This window comes from Xenopus tropicalis, chromosome 7, assembly GCF_000004195.4.
Source record: "Xenopus tropicalis strain Nigerian chromosome 7, UCB_Xtro_10.0, whole genome shotgun sequence".
Taxonomy (NCBI): Eukaryota; Metazoa; Chordata; class Amphibia; order Anura; family Pipidae; genus Xenopus; species Xenopus tropicalis.
Window position 1 is genome coordinate 64,806,427 of NC_030683.2, and position 19,835 is coordinate 64,826,261.

The 19,835-nt window shown below is 39.9% G+C and overlaps 1 protein-coding gene across 2 annotated transcripts in view; it reads right to left on the reverse strand.

Annotated features, from left to right (window-relative positions):
* masp2 (mannan-binding lectin serine peptidase 2) overlaps nt 1–19,415 on the reverse strand; it is a 32,228-nt gene extending 12,813 nt beyond the window's left edge. Inside the window, 7 exon segments of one of the 2 annotated variants that reach the window (NM_001011037.1) lie at nt 479–597; nt 2,166–2,313; nt 2,843–3,036; nt 13,343–13,465; nt 14,688–14,865; nt 18,445–18,673; nt 19,278–19,349. In NM_001011037.1, the coding sequence (NP_001011037.1) occupies nt 479–597; nt 2,166–2,313; nt 2,843–3,036; nt 13,343–13,465; nt 14,688–14,865; nt 18,445–18,673; nt 19,278–19,291 (1,005 nt within the window). In that variant the 5' untranslated portion in view covers nt 19,292–19,349. 2 annotated transcript variants of the gene reach the window in all.
* Between the last annotated feature and the right edge of the window lie 420 nt (nt 19,416–19,835).

Consider the following 19,835-nt stretch of genomic DNA (forward strand, 5'->3'; position numbering starts at 1 on the left):
CAAATATTCTAATGAATTTAAAGTGATCTGGCATCTCCTTAACATGTCTGTATTCCCTAAGAAAAGCATCTTTTATATGAAAGAAATGAAACTTTGTTATTACATCGTGTGGTGCCAGATTGGGTGCTTTGTGAGATTTTGGTAACCTGTGTACGGTCAAAGATTACAAAGTGGTCAGGAGCTTGTGGTAGTACAGTTGAAGTTGAGGTTTTGAGAAAAAAAAATCAAGTCCTGGCCCTTAATGTCTTCTGAAATGCCTCAGAAGCGTATATTCCTATATATATTCCTGCGGGAACAGTCTTCTAGATCTATTACCTTTTTCTTTGGTCTTTTTCAACTTAACTATATAACTATGATAATATAGGTGGAAAAGGTAAGCACTTTTTAACAATTTATTTGAGATAACTTTGAGGACTGCAAAGCATGGCATTTGGAACTGATAGTAATAATAGTAATAATAGATATTACACTTTCATACCTCCAGAAGTACAAATCCCTTGTCACAAGTAAGAGATAGATGGTTCCCTGCCACATATGTTTTCTGATCTGGAATGAAATTACCATTACGTGGGAGTATAGGATCAGGACATGGAATTGCTGAAATGGAAAACAAACATACATTGGTATGCAAATATAAAACAAAAGAGGGCTCAAAAGTACAAAGGGCACATTTAGGCCAATGTAAATTATTAATGCATTACTAACGGTATTTAATTTTTTTTAATAGATCTACCAAAACTGCAGGAGCTTAATGTTCACTTCTTGGTTTATACTTCCTGGACAGAGAACTCACTCCTAGCCCCACCCCTTTATCGCTGGTGATGACTGATTCATTAAAAAATTTTATTGCAAAAGCAGCAAGACTAGATATTACACTTCATTAACATTTGTGGTCCCCATTAAGAAATCTTATAGACCAGATTATTAATTATATAATTGGTCACATTGGTTGTCCAGCGAAGGTGAGATGCATGACACATAAATATACACAATTGGGTACATTCATCAAAGTATGAGTTTGAATCTCGAAATGGGTAAAATTCGGATTAGATATGATAATTTCTGATGATCACAAATATCACGAAAATGCTTATGAAAAAATTGTATTAGTCACGATAATATCGTATTGGTGATCCGAGTCACAAAATTTTCATAAAAACCTTTCTGACTTTGATCCTTCTGTGCATGATTTTGGAAGCCTCACATAGGACTCAATGGCACTCTGCAGCTACAACCTGGCCCAAAAAAAATCACAATCCCAAAGCTTGAATGAATCTGAAACTTTCGTACTCGGAGCGGCAATACGATTTTGTCGCACAGTACAAAAAAGTCGCACAAAGTAAGAAAGAGTCGCACAAATATATGAAAAAGTCACCGAAAATACGCACAGTATGAAAAAATACAAATTTTTTGTATTTCGGACCTGTCGTACTTTGATAAATCAGCCCCAATGTGTGCTGTTGTTCATTATATCCAAAGCTTACAACAACTGAAGCAAAACAGAGAATGGAGGAGAGAGAAGAAGAAGAGTACATAGAGGAAAAGGGGTCAGTGAAGGGCAATCTATAAAATAAATAGGAGTAAGCTGCTATTTACAAGTGTTCTATAGGTCTTGGTACCAGTCTGTACAAAATTATTCTATATCCTGCCTTATGGCAGGATAACAATTTTCATTGTTAACAATACTAGGTTCTCTAGCGCCATCATAAAACCATCATGTTTCCCTGGAGTTTAGAAGATGAGGATCGGAGCTTTATTTCTTTAAGCCAGGGGTCCCAAACTTTTATACGTGTAAGCGACATTCAAATGGAAAAACATTTTGGGGAGCAACACAAGCACCACAATAGTTCAGGAGGTTGTCAAATAAGAGCTGTGCTTGGCTATTTGGTAGCCCCTGTGTGGCAGCCTACAGAAGGCTCTGTTTGGCATTATACATGGTTATAATTAAAAAATAAGCCACTGGAAGCAACATTTAAGGGATTGGTGAGCCACTGGTTGGGGACCACTGCTTTAAGAATATGAAAATGTATAGGACTTTACATATTACAAACATGTTCTATCAGTTATCTAACTAATTGATTGCTAGAGAACTAGATGCTTCAAATTTTACTAAATCAAGTGGCATTTACAATCTTACCCTCACAGTAGTGCAACCATCAACTAACCTTTTGTGGTATATTGAATCTTCCATCCAGTGTGGTAGCCAGAATCATCTGTACTGAAAAGCACATCAACTTTGTTACTTTTAATTTCAATGTCTGTAGGCAGTGTTTCTCCACAGAGTACAGCTATTTCTTTCCCTTTTGCTGTGATCTAAAAATAATAATAATTTATTTTACACTTAATTAGATTACCAGTATGCAACCCCCAGTTTCCCCCTTTGTTGTGACTGTTTAGTTAGCAGATGTCAATTTATGCAGGGTAATTTCTAGCCACTGGTAATCTACTTAGCTGCCTCACAAGGTCTAAACATGGAGAAGATTTGATTTCCCTGTTTTTCCTGTTTAGCTCAAGAAATAACCAAAAACATAGATATTTCATGATTTGAACAATAGCCAAATATTTTGTTTAGCACAAGCATTATTTCCTTATTCATTGCACTCACGTTCAAACTTCCCTTTAAGAGACTGTTTGGGGAACAGTATAATAGTAGTAAGTGTTTTCAAGGTTGAGTTTGTGCTCTGGAGTACAGATATACAAATCTCCAGACATATAAGATTACTGCAGAAAAAATGGATTTTAGCATTAACTATCAGTCATATAACAATCAAATCAAAATGAAAGATCTCTTTAAAATAAATGTCAAAGCAGCGTACTGCATTCTTTAGCAGTTTTATCCTACCTGCAATTTATCATAAGGGCACAGAACATCCTGATGGAATTCCACTTTGAAGTCCAGAAATTTCAGAATAATATACAATCCTTCTTCAACATGAATCCTGTATTTGCAGTTAAAAAGTTTAGGATAGGCATCTGGATAATCAGGGCTTGTTATTGTACCTGATGTTCCTTTGTACACCCTATCAGGGCATTGAGCTAAGACAGAGAAGTATAGTTAAACACCACTTTTACATTATAAACCAAACTGAACATCTGAATACAAATTGAGCTGGATTAATCTTAGACTTCAGTAATTAACAGGGTTATTTATAGATACCTTTTTCTAGATCAAATACCCTTGAAATTTAAAAAAAAACAGAAATATTACAAACATGTTTTTTTTTTTCAAAACGCATCAGTTAATAGTGCTGCTCCAGCACTTTTTTATATTTCGTTTTCAAATCTGATATGGGGATATCCATTTCCTTTCTTTTACAGGTGGCCACAGCCATGGGACTTGTGCTCTCATAAACTTCACTCACTCTTTACTGCTGTGCTGCACGTTGGAGTGATATCACCTTTTCTACCCTTTCCCCCATTCCTCCATAACAGCCAATCAGTAAACCACTAGAAACATCTCCCTGACACCTCTGCTGAAGGATTCAGCTGCCTGAACTGATAGTGCCTTCATGGGCTAAAAGCACTGCTGGTACTGTTCTGAATTAAAGGGTGAAGACAGATGGGCGATTAGTTGCTTTGATTTTTTAAAGCCCAGTCGCGGTGATGGAAAACTCACAAACGCAGTCACGGCAATTAACCGTGTATATGTGTCGACATGTGCGCAATGTACCTCATTAAACTAGTCACCGCAACTCAGTTTTAAAAATCATGGTGACTAATCGCCGTCTGTCTTTGCCCTTAGTGAGCGGGTAAACAGGCAAACTGCCTATACTCCATCCCAATAATGTAGGGCGGCTTTAGGCATTTCTCTGCCAGCAAAAATACACCATGAAAAAAAATTACCCCATGTGCTCTTAGGCTCAATTGGCTTGTACAGTAAAGGATATAGATACAGTGGCTTGCAAAAGTATTCGGCCCCCTTGAACTTTTCCACATTTTGTCACATTACAGCCACAAACATGAATCAATTTTATTGGAATTCCACGTGAAAGACCAATACAAAGTGGTGTACACGTGAGAAGTGGAATGAAAATCATACATGATTCCAAACATTTTTTACATATATTTATTTATATTTTTATGTTTACTAATTATGTTGTTGCTTTCACCTATTACTTTCTCATGTCTTGTCTTTGACTTTTGTATCCCTCAACCCAATTTAATTGTATTCGCTATTATTCTCTATTCTTTTTTTTCTTTTGCTGCTCTCCTGCTTCTTCATTTGCCCAGATGCAATAAGCTATAACTAAGGCCAGAACTAGTGGTAGTAAGAAAAGGCACGTGTCTAGGGTGAAATGCCGGGGGGCGCTAGGCACGTACCTCTTCTATTTCCCTACTCCGTGCCCTCGTCCCCCTACTGCTGGCTCATTCCTTGTTCTGTTGCATCAGCGTATAGTCTCTTCCCCCCCACTATCAGTGCACATGCGCGCATACAGGAACAAGCGTGCACATGTGTGTGAAGGGGGGCCGTGATGGGAAAGAGAGCAGTGATTAGTGCGGTGGCCGAGGTGCCCGGCTGGCTAGGGCCAGTTCTGGCTATAACAACCAATAGGTTGTTTCCTTTTCAAGAGTTAAGCAGTAAATGCAAAACAAAAAGAAAAGAATACCTTGCAATTGCACCACTCTGCTATTATGTAGTTTAATCAGTCTATAGGGAAAATATAAATACTAAAACATAGCTTTTATTGTAACTGCATAAACAGAAGTTGATTAAAGTAAGTGTGGAGAATGAGTAACTGCTCCTAACACATGCATCCTTAGTAATGTGAACTGTAAAAGAGGAAAAAAATATATAACATAACTAAAGGTGCCAACACCAAGACACAAAAAATTTGCAAAAGCAAATCAACTAAAAGACACTACCCATAGTCATTCTTTGTTTTTAGTGTCTCTTTTTCAAGAGGCTTTTGCTGCTTCCCCCCCCCTTCCTGAGCTCCCCCCTCACTTCCTGTACCGCCACACACAGACCCGACTGCTGCTGCTGCTGTGCCTGTGATCTTCTGTATCTCTACTGCAGATCTCCAGCTTTTTATACCCAGGTTAGAGCCAGATACACACACAAACACACAATCACACACTTATTACCCTAATACACATTTATACTTATACCCACACACTTACATTTTGGGGGGGGTTGGGGAGTTTCACACATTCACAGCACTTACAGCACTCACACTTACTTGCACACTTACACACATGCACACAAAACACATTTTGCCATGTGTACACATACACTTACACACATGAAATTTTGTAATTTTTTTTTTTATTGCGTCGTTTTTTTTCTTGCCTGAAAAAAATGTTTTATTGCCATTATGGATAGCGTATTCGCTAACCGCACTGTGCAATACCTTTTGTGTATTATTTTGGTGTTTTTATTACATTTTCTGTGATTTTGGTGCAATTTTAGTCATTTTATTGCATTTTTAGCCATTTTATTGCATTTTCAGTTATTCATAGTTGTTGTTCGCTTGACTTTGTCTGTAAAACTAATTTGCCCAAAATACTCAAACTGTGATTCTGACAGATTCTGCAGATAGGAAAAAAAAACATTGATTTTAGTTTTTTGGGGGGGATTTTAGCAATTTTACTGCATTTCACATTGTTCTTTGTTACTTGTCTTTGCAAATGGACATTTTGTCTGCTGTATTTCAATTTAGCTTCCTCTGTACACCACATAGTTTGGTAAATCTATGCATATTGGGCATCAAACTGTTCAGTCAACCCCTGGCGTTCATATTTAGAGTATTTTATGTTGGTACATTATGAAATGTGGGGTACATAATGGGGCAAAATGCAAGCTTTGTGATTTTCAAAAATGTTATAAAAACCTGTTTAACATAGCTTTGTAGTTTGGCAGTTTGCAGTAGAAAGATGTATTTACCCATTTTTGTTTTGTCAGAATGTGTATTTTTGGAAAATATATGGTTTTCTAGCGTCTCCATACAGTTAGGGGGTCTTATGGCACATAATACACATACCGGGTGCAAAAACTGCACGAGCCGTAGCGTCATGGTTCCTCCCCAAACTTCCTTGGGAGCCATCTGCATAGTATGTAATCAGTATTGAAGAGGGGGAAATAAGTATGCCAGTCGAAATTGCCATGGGAAGGTCATGGCATCCACTCATTCTGCCAGGGGGTTGCGGTACCTGGCATAGAATCTGGGTACTCTCCGATTGTGCCTGGAGGCCATCAGATTGATTTCTGGCACTCCCCATTTCCCTGTCAGGCACAGAAATGCATCCTGGTGTAGTTGCCACTCTCCCGGGTCCAGATGGTGTCTGGTGGGAAAATCGGCCTCTACATTGCTCACTCCGGGAATGTGGATTGCCGACAGTTGAGTGGTGGTTCTTTCTGCCCACTCTAGGATGAGGGTCACTTCCTGGTTTGCCTTGTTGCTTCTTGTGCTGCCCTGTCGATTTATATATGCCACTGCCGTGGCATTGTCCGACTGAATTCGCACCACTTGGTTTCTCAGAAGATGTTCCCATGAGTGTAGTGCTAGAAGTATAGCTCGTAGTTCCAATATGTTTATTGGCAGGCGTGCTTCCTCCTGTGTCCAAAAACCCTGTGCGGCTCTTCCCTGAAAGGTTGCCCCCCATTTGTTGAGGCTGACGTCTGTGGTTACTATTAACCACACTGGTTCCAGGAAGGTTTTTCCCTGTGTTAGTTGTTCCGGTGTTAACCACCGGCTTAGCGATCTCAGAGTGTTCTCTGGTAGGGTTATTTTCTGATAAAGTGATATCCTGTTCCAGAGCTTTAACACTGCTGTCTGAAGGGGTTGAAGGCAGAACTGGGCAAATGGGACTGCCTCCATGGTGGAGACTATCAGTCCCAAGACTCTCGTGCACATTTGAATTGTTGGGTGTGCTGTTGTTCTGAGTAGTCTGACTGATCTCTGGATCTTGAGCTGCTTCTCCCGTGGAGCTCCGTCTGGAACTGTAGGCCCAGAAATATCATGTTCTGGCTGGGAGACAGGGACGACTTGTCCAGGTTGATGGACCATCCGAACATCTGGAGGTTCTGGACTGTCAGCTATACATTGTGTTCGGCCAATGCCTTGGAGGTTGTCTAAGTACGGCATTATGAATACACCTTGGACACGAAGGAAGGCTGCCATGGATGCCACGATCTTCGTGAATATTCGGGGAGCCGAAGATAGACCGAAGGGTAGTGCAACAAATTGAAAATGTTGATTCCAAAGGCAAACCTGAGGTATTGTTGATGTGGCTGAAAAATTGGAACGTGTAGGTATGCATCCCGAATGTCCAAGGAGGCCAGAAAGTCTCCTGGTTCCAAAGCCCGGATGATGGTATATCTTGAACTTGTGGTAGACTATCCATCTGTTCAGGAGCTTTAGGTCCAGGATAGGGTGAAAGGAGCCATCTTTCTTTGGAACTATGAAGAGGTTTGAATAGAACCCCCGGGACCTTTGGTTTTGGGGTACCGGCACAATTACCCCAGTCCTGCATAGTCTCTCTATTATGGAGAGGAAGGCCTGTTGTTTGGGGGCCTGATGTGGGACTCTGGACATGAAAAAATGTCCTGGAGGGACCTGGTGAAATTCTAGCCGGTAGCCGGTTGCGACAGTCTGAACTACCCATGGGTCTTCCACATGTAATCTCCAGACATCTGCAAAGAGTTGAAGGCATACCTCTATACAACCAGCTTCTGGAATCTCCCGAGTGTATTCGGAGAGAAACTTGACAAGATTATCTCGCAAGCCACGGGGGGCAAGAGCACCCTGCTGCCTCAAACTAAACGCAAATCAGCATTCAACCCCCCGGAACCTTTGGTTTTGGGGTACCGCCACAATTACCCCGGTCTTGCGTAGTCTCTCTATTATGGAGAGGAAGGCCTGTTGTTTGGGGGCCTGATGTGGGACTCTGGACGTGAAATATGTCCTGGAGGGACCTGGTGAAATTCTAGCTGGTAGCCGGTTGCGACGGTCTCTAAATTTGGTGAGGCGTTTTGAGCGGGCAAAAAAGGAAACCGCATGGTTAGTGTGTCTGCCCCCCCAGGAGAACAGATCCCCCCTACCGTCAGTCATCCTGAGTGTGCAGCCTTTGTGTTGTGTGGCTGAAGTGACCCTCAGGTGGCTGCTGGGAGAAGAGGAGGGGTGCCCGCACTCGTGTCTCTGGCAACTGCGTCCCTGGGGTGCTGGATGCTGGCCGCCTAGTGCAGAGCGGAGATGGGGAAGTGAGAGACACGCGAATGGCGCGAAGTGAGGAACGTGCGTGAGTGACTCCACTCTCGGTGCACCGCCAGGTGGAGCGCGGGAAGGGGGCCTTACTTGTGCCCTAATTGGGCACGCACCAGTAATCCCGCGGGGGGGGGGCTAGCCCTTAGTGAACAGACCAGGCTGACACGGCCTCACCCCAGGTGTTAGCACTAGTCACTAACCGAATCCTTTAATGGGCCTACCTAGAGGCTGCTCCTAACCTCCTGAGGCAGAACACTGAAAAAACTGAATCCCTTCCGGTGTGACAGGGGATAATGGGGAGAGGAGAAGGAGGGCCCACATCTCTGTCTTCAGTGTCCTGCCTCCTGATGGGAGGGGCCCTTTAACCCACGGTCCCTGTGTCCCCCTAGATGTGGGAGAAACTACTAGTAATATAGTTGGATATTTTGTAGTATAACTGAGCACAATATGTTAGCTACTGGGCATACTGCAATTGTAACAATGCATTGGATTATGCATTAAGTTCTACTGGGCAGGGTCCTTTTTACCTCCTGTATTGCTCTGTTTTTGTATGTAATTTGTATGTTTGATATATCCAAATCTCAAAAGAAACAGCTCTTAAAGCACCAGGATGCCTGACATGTTTCGTGCGTATGCGCACTTAATCAAATGCCTATGATTAAGTGCACATATGCACAAAACGCGGCAGGCGTCCTGGGTTTTAAAGGACATGAATAAAGACTGAATTTTAAGATACTCTATGGCTGTCTGTGGTGCTTCAAGAGCTGTTTCTTTTGAGATTTGAGTTTGCTCCCTTGGGCTACAGGTTCAGGGCTCTAAACACCCGGACCAATTTTTGGCGACAGTGAGTTGTTTTTCACCTTTGTGATTTCTACTGTGTGCCGGTTACAGAAATATACAGTGAAGGACCTGGGGTATACACACCCGGGTCAGCATTTACTTTAGGTAATTTTTGGTCCCTATTTATAGGCTTAATAATCTCTTAATATAACCATGTTAGCACATTATATTTTTTACTTATTCAAGCACATGCATTGAGGTTTATGTTTGATATATCTATCCTTCATTGTACAAGACTGTGGAACAATAAAAATAATAATATGGGTGCATATTGCAGGCTGACTGTTCAAATGTTTTTATTTTGTGCGTATGTGGTAGATTATACTGTACTAGTATTTGTAATTAAGAGAAAGGGTAGTTGCCATTTCAAAGTTTGCAGCAGAGAGCAGATTGTTAGAAAAGCCCCTTTTATTATCTAGTTTTTGAGTACTGAGTCCTGCATAATATATATATATACTTGTATATACCTGAGTATAAGCCGATCCGAATATAAGCCGAGGTACCTAATTTTACCTAAGAAAACTGGAAAAATTGACTCGTGTATAAGCCTAGGGTGGGAAATGCAGCCGCATATATTTTGAAACTACAACCAGCACCCAAGAATGCAACCAATTTTATGTGATGCATCGATCCTGTTTACTAGATACAACACAAGCATCCATTGCAAAGAAACAAGGACACGTATATCTGTTTTAGTACAAGGATAAGGACCTGGTTTGCAGCACAGCCTACCAGCATATCAAACATAAAAAAAACAGACAGGAAAAGCCAAGATGAAGGACAAGAGGGTGGCTGAAGGCCAAGAGTGCAGGATGGTATCAGATTTCTGTCAATCTATAGAAGAACTTGGCTGGGCCTGGAACAGTATGGAGAACAGAAAAGCTGCCACCAAAGAGGACAATTTATTTTACATAAATGACTGATTGGGTATCCGTCTCTGCACAGGTTACTCACGGACTTACCAACAGAACTAAAAGAGCAAGCAATTTTTTGATTAAGGAAGAATGCCAATACTTACTTGCATTCGCCAAGTACTGTGCATCCACCATGAAGCAATATGGATTCGAAGATGGAACAAGCTTGTTGTGCCCGTGGATGAGCGTGCATGCATCTCCCCTGCGGCTCCCTCCAGCTCCCCCCCAGCGACTTCCTCCGGTTCCCCTGCAGCGCCCTCCAGCTCCCCCCCCTGTGGCTTCCCTCCCCCAGCGACTTCCTCCGGTTCCCCTGCGGCTCCCTCCAGCTCCCCCCCCCCGTGACTTCCTCAGGTTCCCCTGCGGCTCCCTCTGCTTCCCCCCCCCGCGACTTCCTCCAGTTCCCCTGCGGCTCCCTCTGGCTCCCCCCCCCAGTGACTTCCTCAGGTTCCCCTGCGGCTCCCTCCAGCTCCCCCCCTGCAGGTCCCCCCCTGCGGCTCCCTCCAGCTCCCCCCCTGCGACGCCCTCCAGCTTGCCCCCCCCTGCGGCTCCCTCCGGCTTTCCCCCACCCCCAGCGACTTCCTCCGGTTCATTATGCGGCTTCCTCCAGACACTTCCTCCAGCTCCCCCCCACAGTGACTTCCTGCAGCTCCCCTCTCCTGCGACTTCCTGCATGCACATGCATCCGTCCATCCACGGAGGGGGGGGGCGGGTGCGCACAAACACAACACACAAACCTATTTACCAGGGATCATGCACTTGCTTCCGGGTTCCGGTTGCTACACCAACCAGTCACCGCCAGCAGGGCCGGAACTAGGGGTAGGCAGAAGAGGCAGCTGCCTAGGGCGCAACGATTGAGGGGCGCCAGGCAGGAGCCTCTCCTGCCTATCCCTAGTGCTACTTTGTCATTGCCTACTCCGCTTGGCCCGCCCCTGACCGCCGGATATCCGGATCCTTCTGAAAACAAACACTCAGCTTTTACCCCCGCCCACTCCGGCACTAACTGGCTATATGTTCTATATATTTATGTTTTCCACAATGTAAAGGAATCTGCACTCACAGGACTTATAGTTCAGCAAAGGTGGTTCGTTTCATGGAGCACACTAACGTTTAGGTTAATGTAGTACGGAGTGAGTTAGTCGCCTATGATAGATCTCTGCTACCGCAGGCAACTGACCGCTCCAAAATGCCTTGTCACCAGCAAAAATAGCGGTTGCCAAAGAAAAGGCCTACGCTTTACTTCTGCTTTCTGAAGTCGCTTGAAGTTACCTACTGCAGGCAACTTTGCACTACTGCTCCAATCAACCCTAAAGGGCTTAAAAGTGTAAATTGAAATATTGAATCATGGTGTCTTAGATAAGGTAATTGAAATGTGTTTTATAGAGATGAGGGCAGTGGGTATTGACATCCCAGGCACATTATATACAGTGAGATGCAGTGAGTAGAGACACTCCATGCACATTATATGCAGTATGATGCAGTCTATATTTACAAAACAAGCACATTATATGCAGTGAGATACAGTAGGTACTGAAGGAAGATTTTCAGGCATGTCCTTGCACTGAAACACAACGTTGGTTTGTTCCCCAGCTAGACAGTCTCATGAGGGCTCTACCTTTACTAACTAAAATTAACAAAACAATGAGTAACAAAAAAAAGCACAATTAGTTTTTACAGGGGGAAAGTGTTAATGAAATACTGGAGGAAAGGTGATAGGGTTATTATAGATGCCAGGTGACAAAAACTATTTAACTCCAGCCTGTGATTCAGGCTTTAGAACACATACAGAATTGTACCTATGGAAGTGGGATGAAATCTGTAGCAAATGTTCAGAGTTAATAAGGATTTAGGTAAAGGTTACAGCCTACAGATCCTTCTTGTCAGTCCTCAATTCTGCAGTGCCTCCAGTCTGCAGTAGATTCCCAGCCAGCCCACATCTGTGGCTTAATTGGTTAATTTTACTGTTTGTCAAGAACTCTGCACTCTGATTGGAGAAGCCACAAGGAGAAAGGTCCAACAAAAGAGCGAGCTATATACAACAGAAGAGTCTTTCCACAATGGAAAGTAGGAGCAAAGTGAGTTTTTTTAAGGTGTCAAGCAGGTGTGGAGAGGTTTAGGGGCTGATTCACTAAAGGCCGTTAATGCTTATCGAATAGCTTTATGCGTTAAAAAGTGTTCGATAATTAAGTACCGATTTATCAAAGTCATTTGGCATGCGTTACTACTCATATCGCGTGCGCTAAAATCCTGATTATCGCGAAGCGTTATTTCCATCGCACTGAGGTAATTATCGAATAGAAATAATACTAACGCATAATTCACAGACATATTTGAAGAGTTAAAAGCATGAAATGTGGCAATAATTACTGTGAAACTTAACGCCTCCCAGGAGTAGGCATTACTAAACAAAATTGCATCTGGTGATTGTCTGTAGTGACAAGATGGAGTTTGCAGTCGGATTTTTTCAAATATGTGCCCTAAAGTGATGCATCCTCCAGTTTTCAGGGAAATGGTAATTTTCAGAATGGTAGTTTTCAGAAAGTAATGGTTACGTGCGTAATAGCGTGCGTTAATATCGCGTGCTACGAAATAACGCATAAATATATCACATGGTTTAAAATAACGCTTAAAAATATGTCATCACTAGACAAATAACAACAATAACATTGCTTTTTAATTCAGACAAGTGTCCTTTTAGTGAATCGATCCTTAATTCTTAAAATATAACAAGTGATAATAAATTTAACGTATACTATGAACATCACTTGTTTTTTCAGCCTAGTGAATCAGCCCCTTAGCCTCCCCTAGCCTTATTGAAAATCCACCTATGTTTTACATCCCCTTTAATGTTAGGAGTATTATTGGATTATGTTGGATTATTGATCAGTCAGTAATATTATTGGATCATGTCTGTTTAAAAATGTGCTTGAACTTTTAGTCTAATAAACAGAAACAAAACTAAAATCATCTTAATAGTTATCGAAACCTTTTTATTGTTATTCAGACTTCATGACTACAGCCAAGCAGGTTATTACTGTGTGGTTTATAATCATTCTGTAATGTATCCACTCTTTTGCATTTGTGTACATGGGGGACCTAAGGAAGCAGGGGGAGTCAGATTGTGACATTCAGTTGAACTCCCTCCCTTAAGATCCTGGGATCAGAGCTGTTTACTGTGCTATAAAAAAAGAAAAAAACTAGTGAGTTCCTAGGATGAAAGGCTTTTCAAATCTCTTTAACTAGATCAATTGTCCATTATACTGTATTACCTTTAGCATTTATTATGTTTCTTTAATACTCCCTACAAGTCAGACAATATATATTTAGGATTATTTACAAAGGATTATATTGCAAACAAAGAACTTGAAAAAACATTCTTCTACCCACCTTGGCATATTTTCTTGTCACTATGTAATGTAAAACCCGATCTGCAACTGCAGGAAAATCCACCAAGGTGATTGTGACAGAAATGATCACAGGATTCTGGGATTTCTTTACATTCATTTATGTCTGGAGGTCCAAAACAAAAAGACAATGGAGCATTATTACTATAACATTAGGACGGTCACTTTATGGCTCATTTACTGAGGTGATAAATTAAATCTGTCATCTGTGGGCCGCTCCCCTTAGTACTTAAAATGGGGATAATATTATTCACGGTGCACACAAACAAACCAAGGGCACACATACAGCCAATTAATAGACAAAGTTCTGTCTCTTTACTCCCACAATTCTCCCTGTTACAGCTGCATTATTTCTGGTCAGATGATCAATGAGGGAGCACACAGACGTTTACAAAATGGTGGCTCAAGGTAAACCACTTAATATGACATAAACTATCTGTTGGCTAAGTATTATTTCTGTGGGTTTACTTTCTCTTTAAGTCAAAATACTCAATCACTCCTTAAAAAATGAAGATTATTGGGTTGTTGATTCCATCAGCTGGTGGTTTGCAGATGGATATATCTGAGTACAGGTATGGATACATTAAAAAAACAAACAAACCCTTTATCCACTCTGAAATATGGAAATAAATTGTATACCAAAACAGAAATGCAGAACATCTACAGTTTACATAATATTCCACACTTAACAGCAACATCAAAGAAATTGTTTTAAGACCTAGGTCTCACTAGTAGAACAGTCAAAACCTCTAGAACTTGATTTAAATTCTGCTGGAATTTTGTACAGTGTTATATGAACAGGAAGGATTATTTATATCTTAGTTGGGATCAAATACAAAGCACTGTTTTATTTTTACAGAGAAAAAGGAAATCAGTTTAAAAAATCTGAATTATATTATTAAAATGGAGTCTATGGGGGACAGGCTTTCCGTAATTTCTGGAGCTTTCTGGATATCGGGTTTCCGGATAAGGAATCCCTTACCTGTATAATATATGCAGAATTATTTGATATTAATACACAGACAGGCAGATTTATCAAAATATCAGATTAAAGCTCACCACAGAAAAATTCACCCACTTTCTATTCATTCCTATGGGATTTTTAGAAGTGTATTCATCAACAGGTGAGGGTTTTAGTTTACCATTTTGATAGATTTGCCCAAAACTATTAGCAGATTATAATCTGAGAACGCTATGGGAGATTACAGTTTTGGTCATTTTTCCAGTAATTCAGGGAGCTAGGTTGCTGCATTTCACTACATATAAATATCTGTTTTTAGCAAATCAAGCGGTACTTTTTTTATTTTACCTTAACTTTACTGTCATACCTTCTGCAGAATAGAATGCCTCAAAACCAGTAAATTCCTTCTCATTAGAATAATCACTTTTGAATGTGACAGTCATTTTGTTATCTAGAGAGTAAAATGTTGAGTCTCCAGGGGCTTTCTCTGTGTCAGTGCTCTCTTTACCACAGAAATGGGCAACCTCAGTTCCCTTTGATAACAGCTGCGAGGAAACATGAAATGTCACTATACTACCAAATAATACCACCAAACAAAACACCCAGTTTATTAAACATACAATAACAATATTCATATAAACTTTAATACAGCTGGAAACTATCATGTTAGACAGAATGAAAGCAAACATATGGCTATAACTATACAAGACATGCACATATTTAACTTTACTTTAAACAGAATGATATTAAGCCTCACATTAAATATCTTCAAATAACATGTGGTTACCTACCTACAATGACATTATGCTCACCACTGGATAAGAGTAATATCAAATTACACTAAGTAATTATACCCAGCATTCTAAATTTAAGGATCTAATGTCTCCAAAAAATATACCTATCAACCTATATCAATAATTATGGCTATCAAGCTTCCAATAGTCATGACTATTTCCATCTTATTACATAATTTAATAAGATATACTGTTTACATAATAATTGTACAGCACCCTTAACTTTTCAGCAGACCAACCGTGCAATGGCTATAAAAGGGTCACTCCCATTAACTAAGCTGAGTAGTAGCCACTGTACACTTCCACCAGAAATTAAGGGAATGCTCAGGGACATTTTATGTCTCCTTTCTGACAAATATGCCATGTCATTTCCTTCTGTTTTAGATACAGTACACGGCAACTGTGTTGTATTTCTTTTTAATGATTACTTGTATTACATTGGTATGATAGGACCTAGGATTGAAGCCAATCTTCATCGTCAATTTGCTGTAAAAGGTAGGTATGCACGTTGATCACTTTCCAAGGTGATATCTGCAGAGACTCCCCTTGGACATAAGGACAAGAGAGTGTAATGTAAAGAATTGGCCAGACAGTCAAATAGCCAGTGTTAGCAGCATTAATAGCCTAAGAAGGTTCTGCAGCAATACACATGCAAGCATAGTTAAAGTCAGTTGGCTCCAAAAAGTTTATTGTGCATAGGGTGCAACTATTAGCAGACAGTACTACAGTACTAGATAGTACCCACCCTTCAGGAGCACCCTTCCAAGTATTTAAAGGAAAACTGGTATGATAATGTTTGACAATGCATTCCTTGTGACTCACGCTTTTCCAGTGATGAAGGTTCTAAATGTGGGAGAATATATCTTAACTAACCCATTGCATAGTGGCCAAAGGAAAAGGCTAATTAGGATACAGTAGTTCAGATGTATGATCAATAAATCTTCCAGGTGCTCTGGGATCCAAAAACAATTAACAGGAAATGATTAGGAATAGAAAGTGCCGTACTGTCCATTAGGGTACAAGACGTTCTTATTCTTTTATCCTTCTTCCCTATTTTAAAAAGTTGCTATGCCCCTATTAATGAAAAAGTTAATAAATAAAGTAATGCACTTTATAGAACAAATATATGCAACACTATTCTTGTAATGTATGAAATGACTGGTAAATAAGGCATTTCGATAATGTTAAAAAGAATACCTAGGATTAGTAAAAGTATCCAGTTGTCTGTGAACAATGCCTAAAGAGTACAAAACAGTTCAGCACTATAGTAAACAGATCCTTATGTATTTTTGTTTGTGTATTTGTCATTATGTAGCGCCAGCACTTAAGCTGGCCATACACGTTCAGATTTTAGTCTTCTTCCGACGAACGTTCAGGTTCTATCGTGTGTTTAAATGCAACAATCTAAAACTAACATTCAGACTGAAACTGTAGGATAAAGCCCTAAATATAACAAATCATGGGATGTTCTGAACATGAAATAGTTGACATATAGTTGAAACCTATTTGTCGTACACTAAATTGGGCACGGTCGCTGCAAATTATGCGGGCGACAAAAAAAGACGCAGGCAACAAAAACGAGACGCAGGCAACAAAAACGAGACGCAGGCGACAACAAAAAATCGTGTGACAAATGCGTTTCGCTAATTTTTTGCCATTTCGCGAAACGGGACAGATTTGCTCTCAATACATGTGTAGATTTTATGATATGATGCCTTTATAAGAGCCCTATATCATATAATGATTGTATTTTAAGCAAAGTATGTTGTAAGGATCCCTACACAGAAGAGGTCCTACTCTGAGTAATATTTTGGCACCAAGTGTGGTGTCATCTACTGCACAATTATGCAATTGGTTGTCAGCTTTAGGTACATAGTGTAGAGCAAATTCCTGTAAACCCTCTATCCGTTTATCTGTCTATTGTTACTGGTAAGATTTATGATAACAGATGTTATGGTAAATGTAATGCTAAACATACAATTTACCTTTTTGATTGCAAATGTTGTAATAAACAGTGTACTGTATGCTCTCTTAAGGACAGAATCGGGGTGTGCCTTATTGTAACAGGTAGGTGATTCCCTTTTAAAGGCACCAGAGATCTTAATGTAAAAATTATAGGGCCGGTAAGGATCCCTTTAAGAAAAGGTGATGTCATACAACCAATAAATTAAAGAGAAGCTGTCTTCATTTTTACTTTACAAATTTGCATTCCAAAATATTTGAATACTGGGTATGATAAGCAATTTGCATTCTAAAAATGTATTTTCTTTTGTCACATTCAGCAATGTTTTTATAAAGCTTTTTTTTATAGCTATAGCAGCTCCCTTTAAGACATTAACTTTTAATCCACTGGACACAGGAGAAAAGGTGTTCATTGGGATCCTAATATTCTGCACACCCATCCTTCAAACCAAACGGAAGTAGGGGAAACCTAAGGATACCAAAAGTTATTAAGGGGCAGATTTATTAATGTTCGTAATTTTTTTCATATCCCCCCAAAAAACTCTAAAATTACACAAATTCAAATTTTGATAAATATGCCCTTAATGTATTATGCACTACACAAGTGCATGCAGAATGATAAAAAACACAGAACCAAAAACAATTAGCAAGTTAATCTAATATGCCAATTAAATTCTCATTAGTTTTTTCTGTAAAACACGCAGACCTACTTAGTAGCAGTTACTAGTCACGGCTACAAAACTCTAGATAATACCCTGTCATCAATTACACTAAGAGTTTTCTCTGCTAAAACACACATAGTGATAATTATCAGTAAATGATCAGCATTGTCTATTTTTGTAGCCGTAACAAGTAGCTGCGACAAGTAGTTCTTAGCCCTGAAACTGCTTATATCTACCCTATACATAAACACTGGGTGACAAGGGTGGTGAATCAATGTCTAAGGCTGATGCCACACGCGGCGTAGGGCTGATTTTTTCGGCAAGCGGAAAAACGCTTGCCGAAAAATCAGCCCTACGCCTGCTACTTGTGCCTGCACCCGAATGAATGGAATATGCTCGGGTGCATGCACATTTAGCCGATATATGCATGAAAACGCGAGAGAATGCAAAGTCTCGCGTTTTCATGCGTATATCGGCTACATGTGCCTGCACCCGAGCGTATCCCATTCATTTAGGTGCAGGCACAAGTAGGAGGCGTAGGGCTGAATTTTCGGCAAGCGTTTATCCGCTTGCCGAAAATTTCAGCCCTACGCCTCGTGTGGCATTAGCCTTAAAGCACACATACATTGAGGCACACTATTATTTCTTGGATTTAATAATTTCAATTAATTTAGCATAACTGAGCATCAGAAAAAAAATGCCATACCTTAACAAAGTCATATTCACATAAATAGGAAAGCTCCAGGTTAAAGTATGTAAAGTAGATTTTGATACGATATCCTTCAGGGACTTTTATATTCCAGTTCATGGTGATATCATTGGAATAGGGTTTTGGGAACCCAGGAGAACTTATTCTACCAAAGAGTCCAGATAATTCAGTGGAAGTGACATCACATGGGAATGTAAATGCCAAAATCAACAGAGCAGCCAACAGTCTGCAAGATTTTAACAAAGGAGAAATTGTGTATGTTAAATTGTAGCAGTTATGACCTGAGCATACTGCAGCCCACAAATCAAATGAAATAAAACCCATTTGCATTAATTTATGGCATTTAAAAAAATGCTTGATTCCTAAACTGTCTTGGAAATGTTACGTATTGTGTCTGTCTAATGAAATAAGAAATGGTTGAATATATTTTTTGATATTTTTCTGTGTCTTTATCTTTTTCTCTTTATTTTTTTATATGCTTTTCTAGCATGCATTGTTTTTGCCTGTCTTTCTTCATGTGTTGCCTTTAAAACTTGTTTATTTTGCTTGACATTGTCTTCAGGGATGGACAGAATGCATAATTATTGGGTTTGGAGAATGACCACAAATATTGGCAAATTAACAAACTGAAGGCAAAGAAAAAAAATTGTCTCTATCAGATTTTCAGAGCTCTCATGACTTAAAGGAATCAGATTGACTAAACAATAAAGATTTGTCCAAATCCAAATTACGCAAAAAGTTATGTGATTCAAGTGAATCCTGGATTTTTTTTAACACAATTTGAGAGAAATTCCCATTTTTTGTATTATGTGACAAATAATTTCTCTCACCTGAACTCTGTCATGTTCGTGTGTCCTCCTGTGTCCTGTTCTTGCTTTTTTCAGCTCAGTTTTAATTTTCTGATTCCTGCGAGGTCTTAGCAAACCTTTGGTCAGTGTTGCTCAACCTGTGGACAGTGACCCTGCTAAACACATTATGTTTGTGTAGAGCTGTGTTTTGTAAATTTGTTTGCATTCCTGTAAGAATCAATATTCTTTCTTTTTCCGGTAATGAATGGCAGTTGCAACAGTACTTAGCAAATAACATGTTTGGGAACTAGTTTATAGGTAAAATAAGTCTTTAGTTGAGTGCATGCGTTCAGTGGTTCTTGAAAGTTTTCTATATTTTTACATGAATGTGACCTAAAACATCATCTGATTTTCAAATAAGTCTTAAAAGTAGAAGAAAACCTAGTTAAACAACTGGAACACAAATAATTATATTTGGGCATGTATTTATTGAAAACAAATGATCCAATAACATATCTGTGTATGGCAAAAGTAAGTGAATCTTAAGGATTGACCTTAATCCAACTGAAATTTGTGGAAAGACCTAAAGCGAGTGGTTCA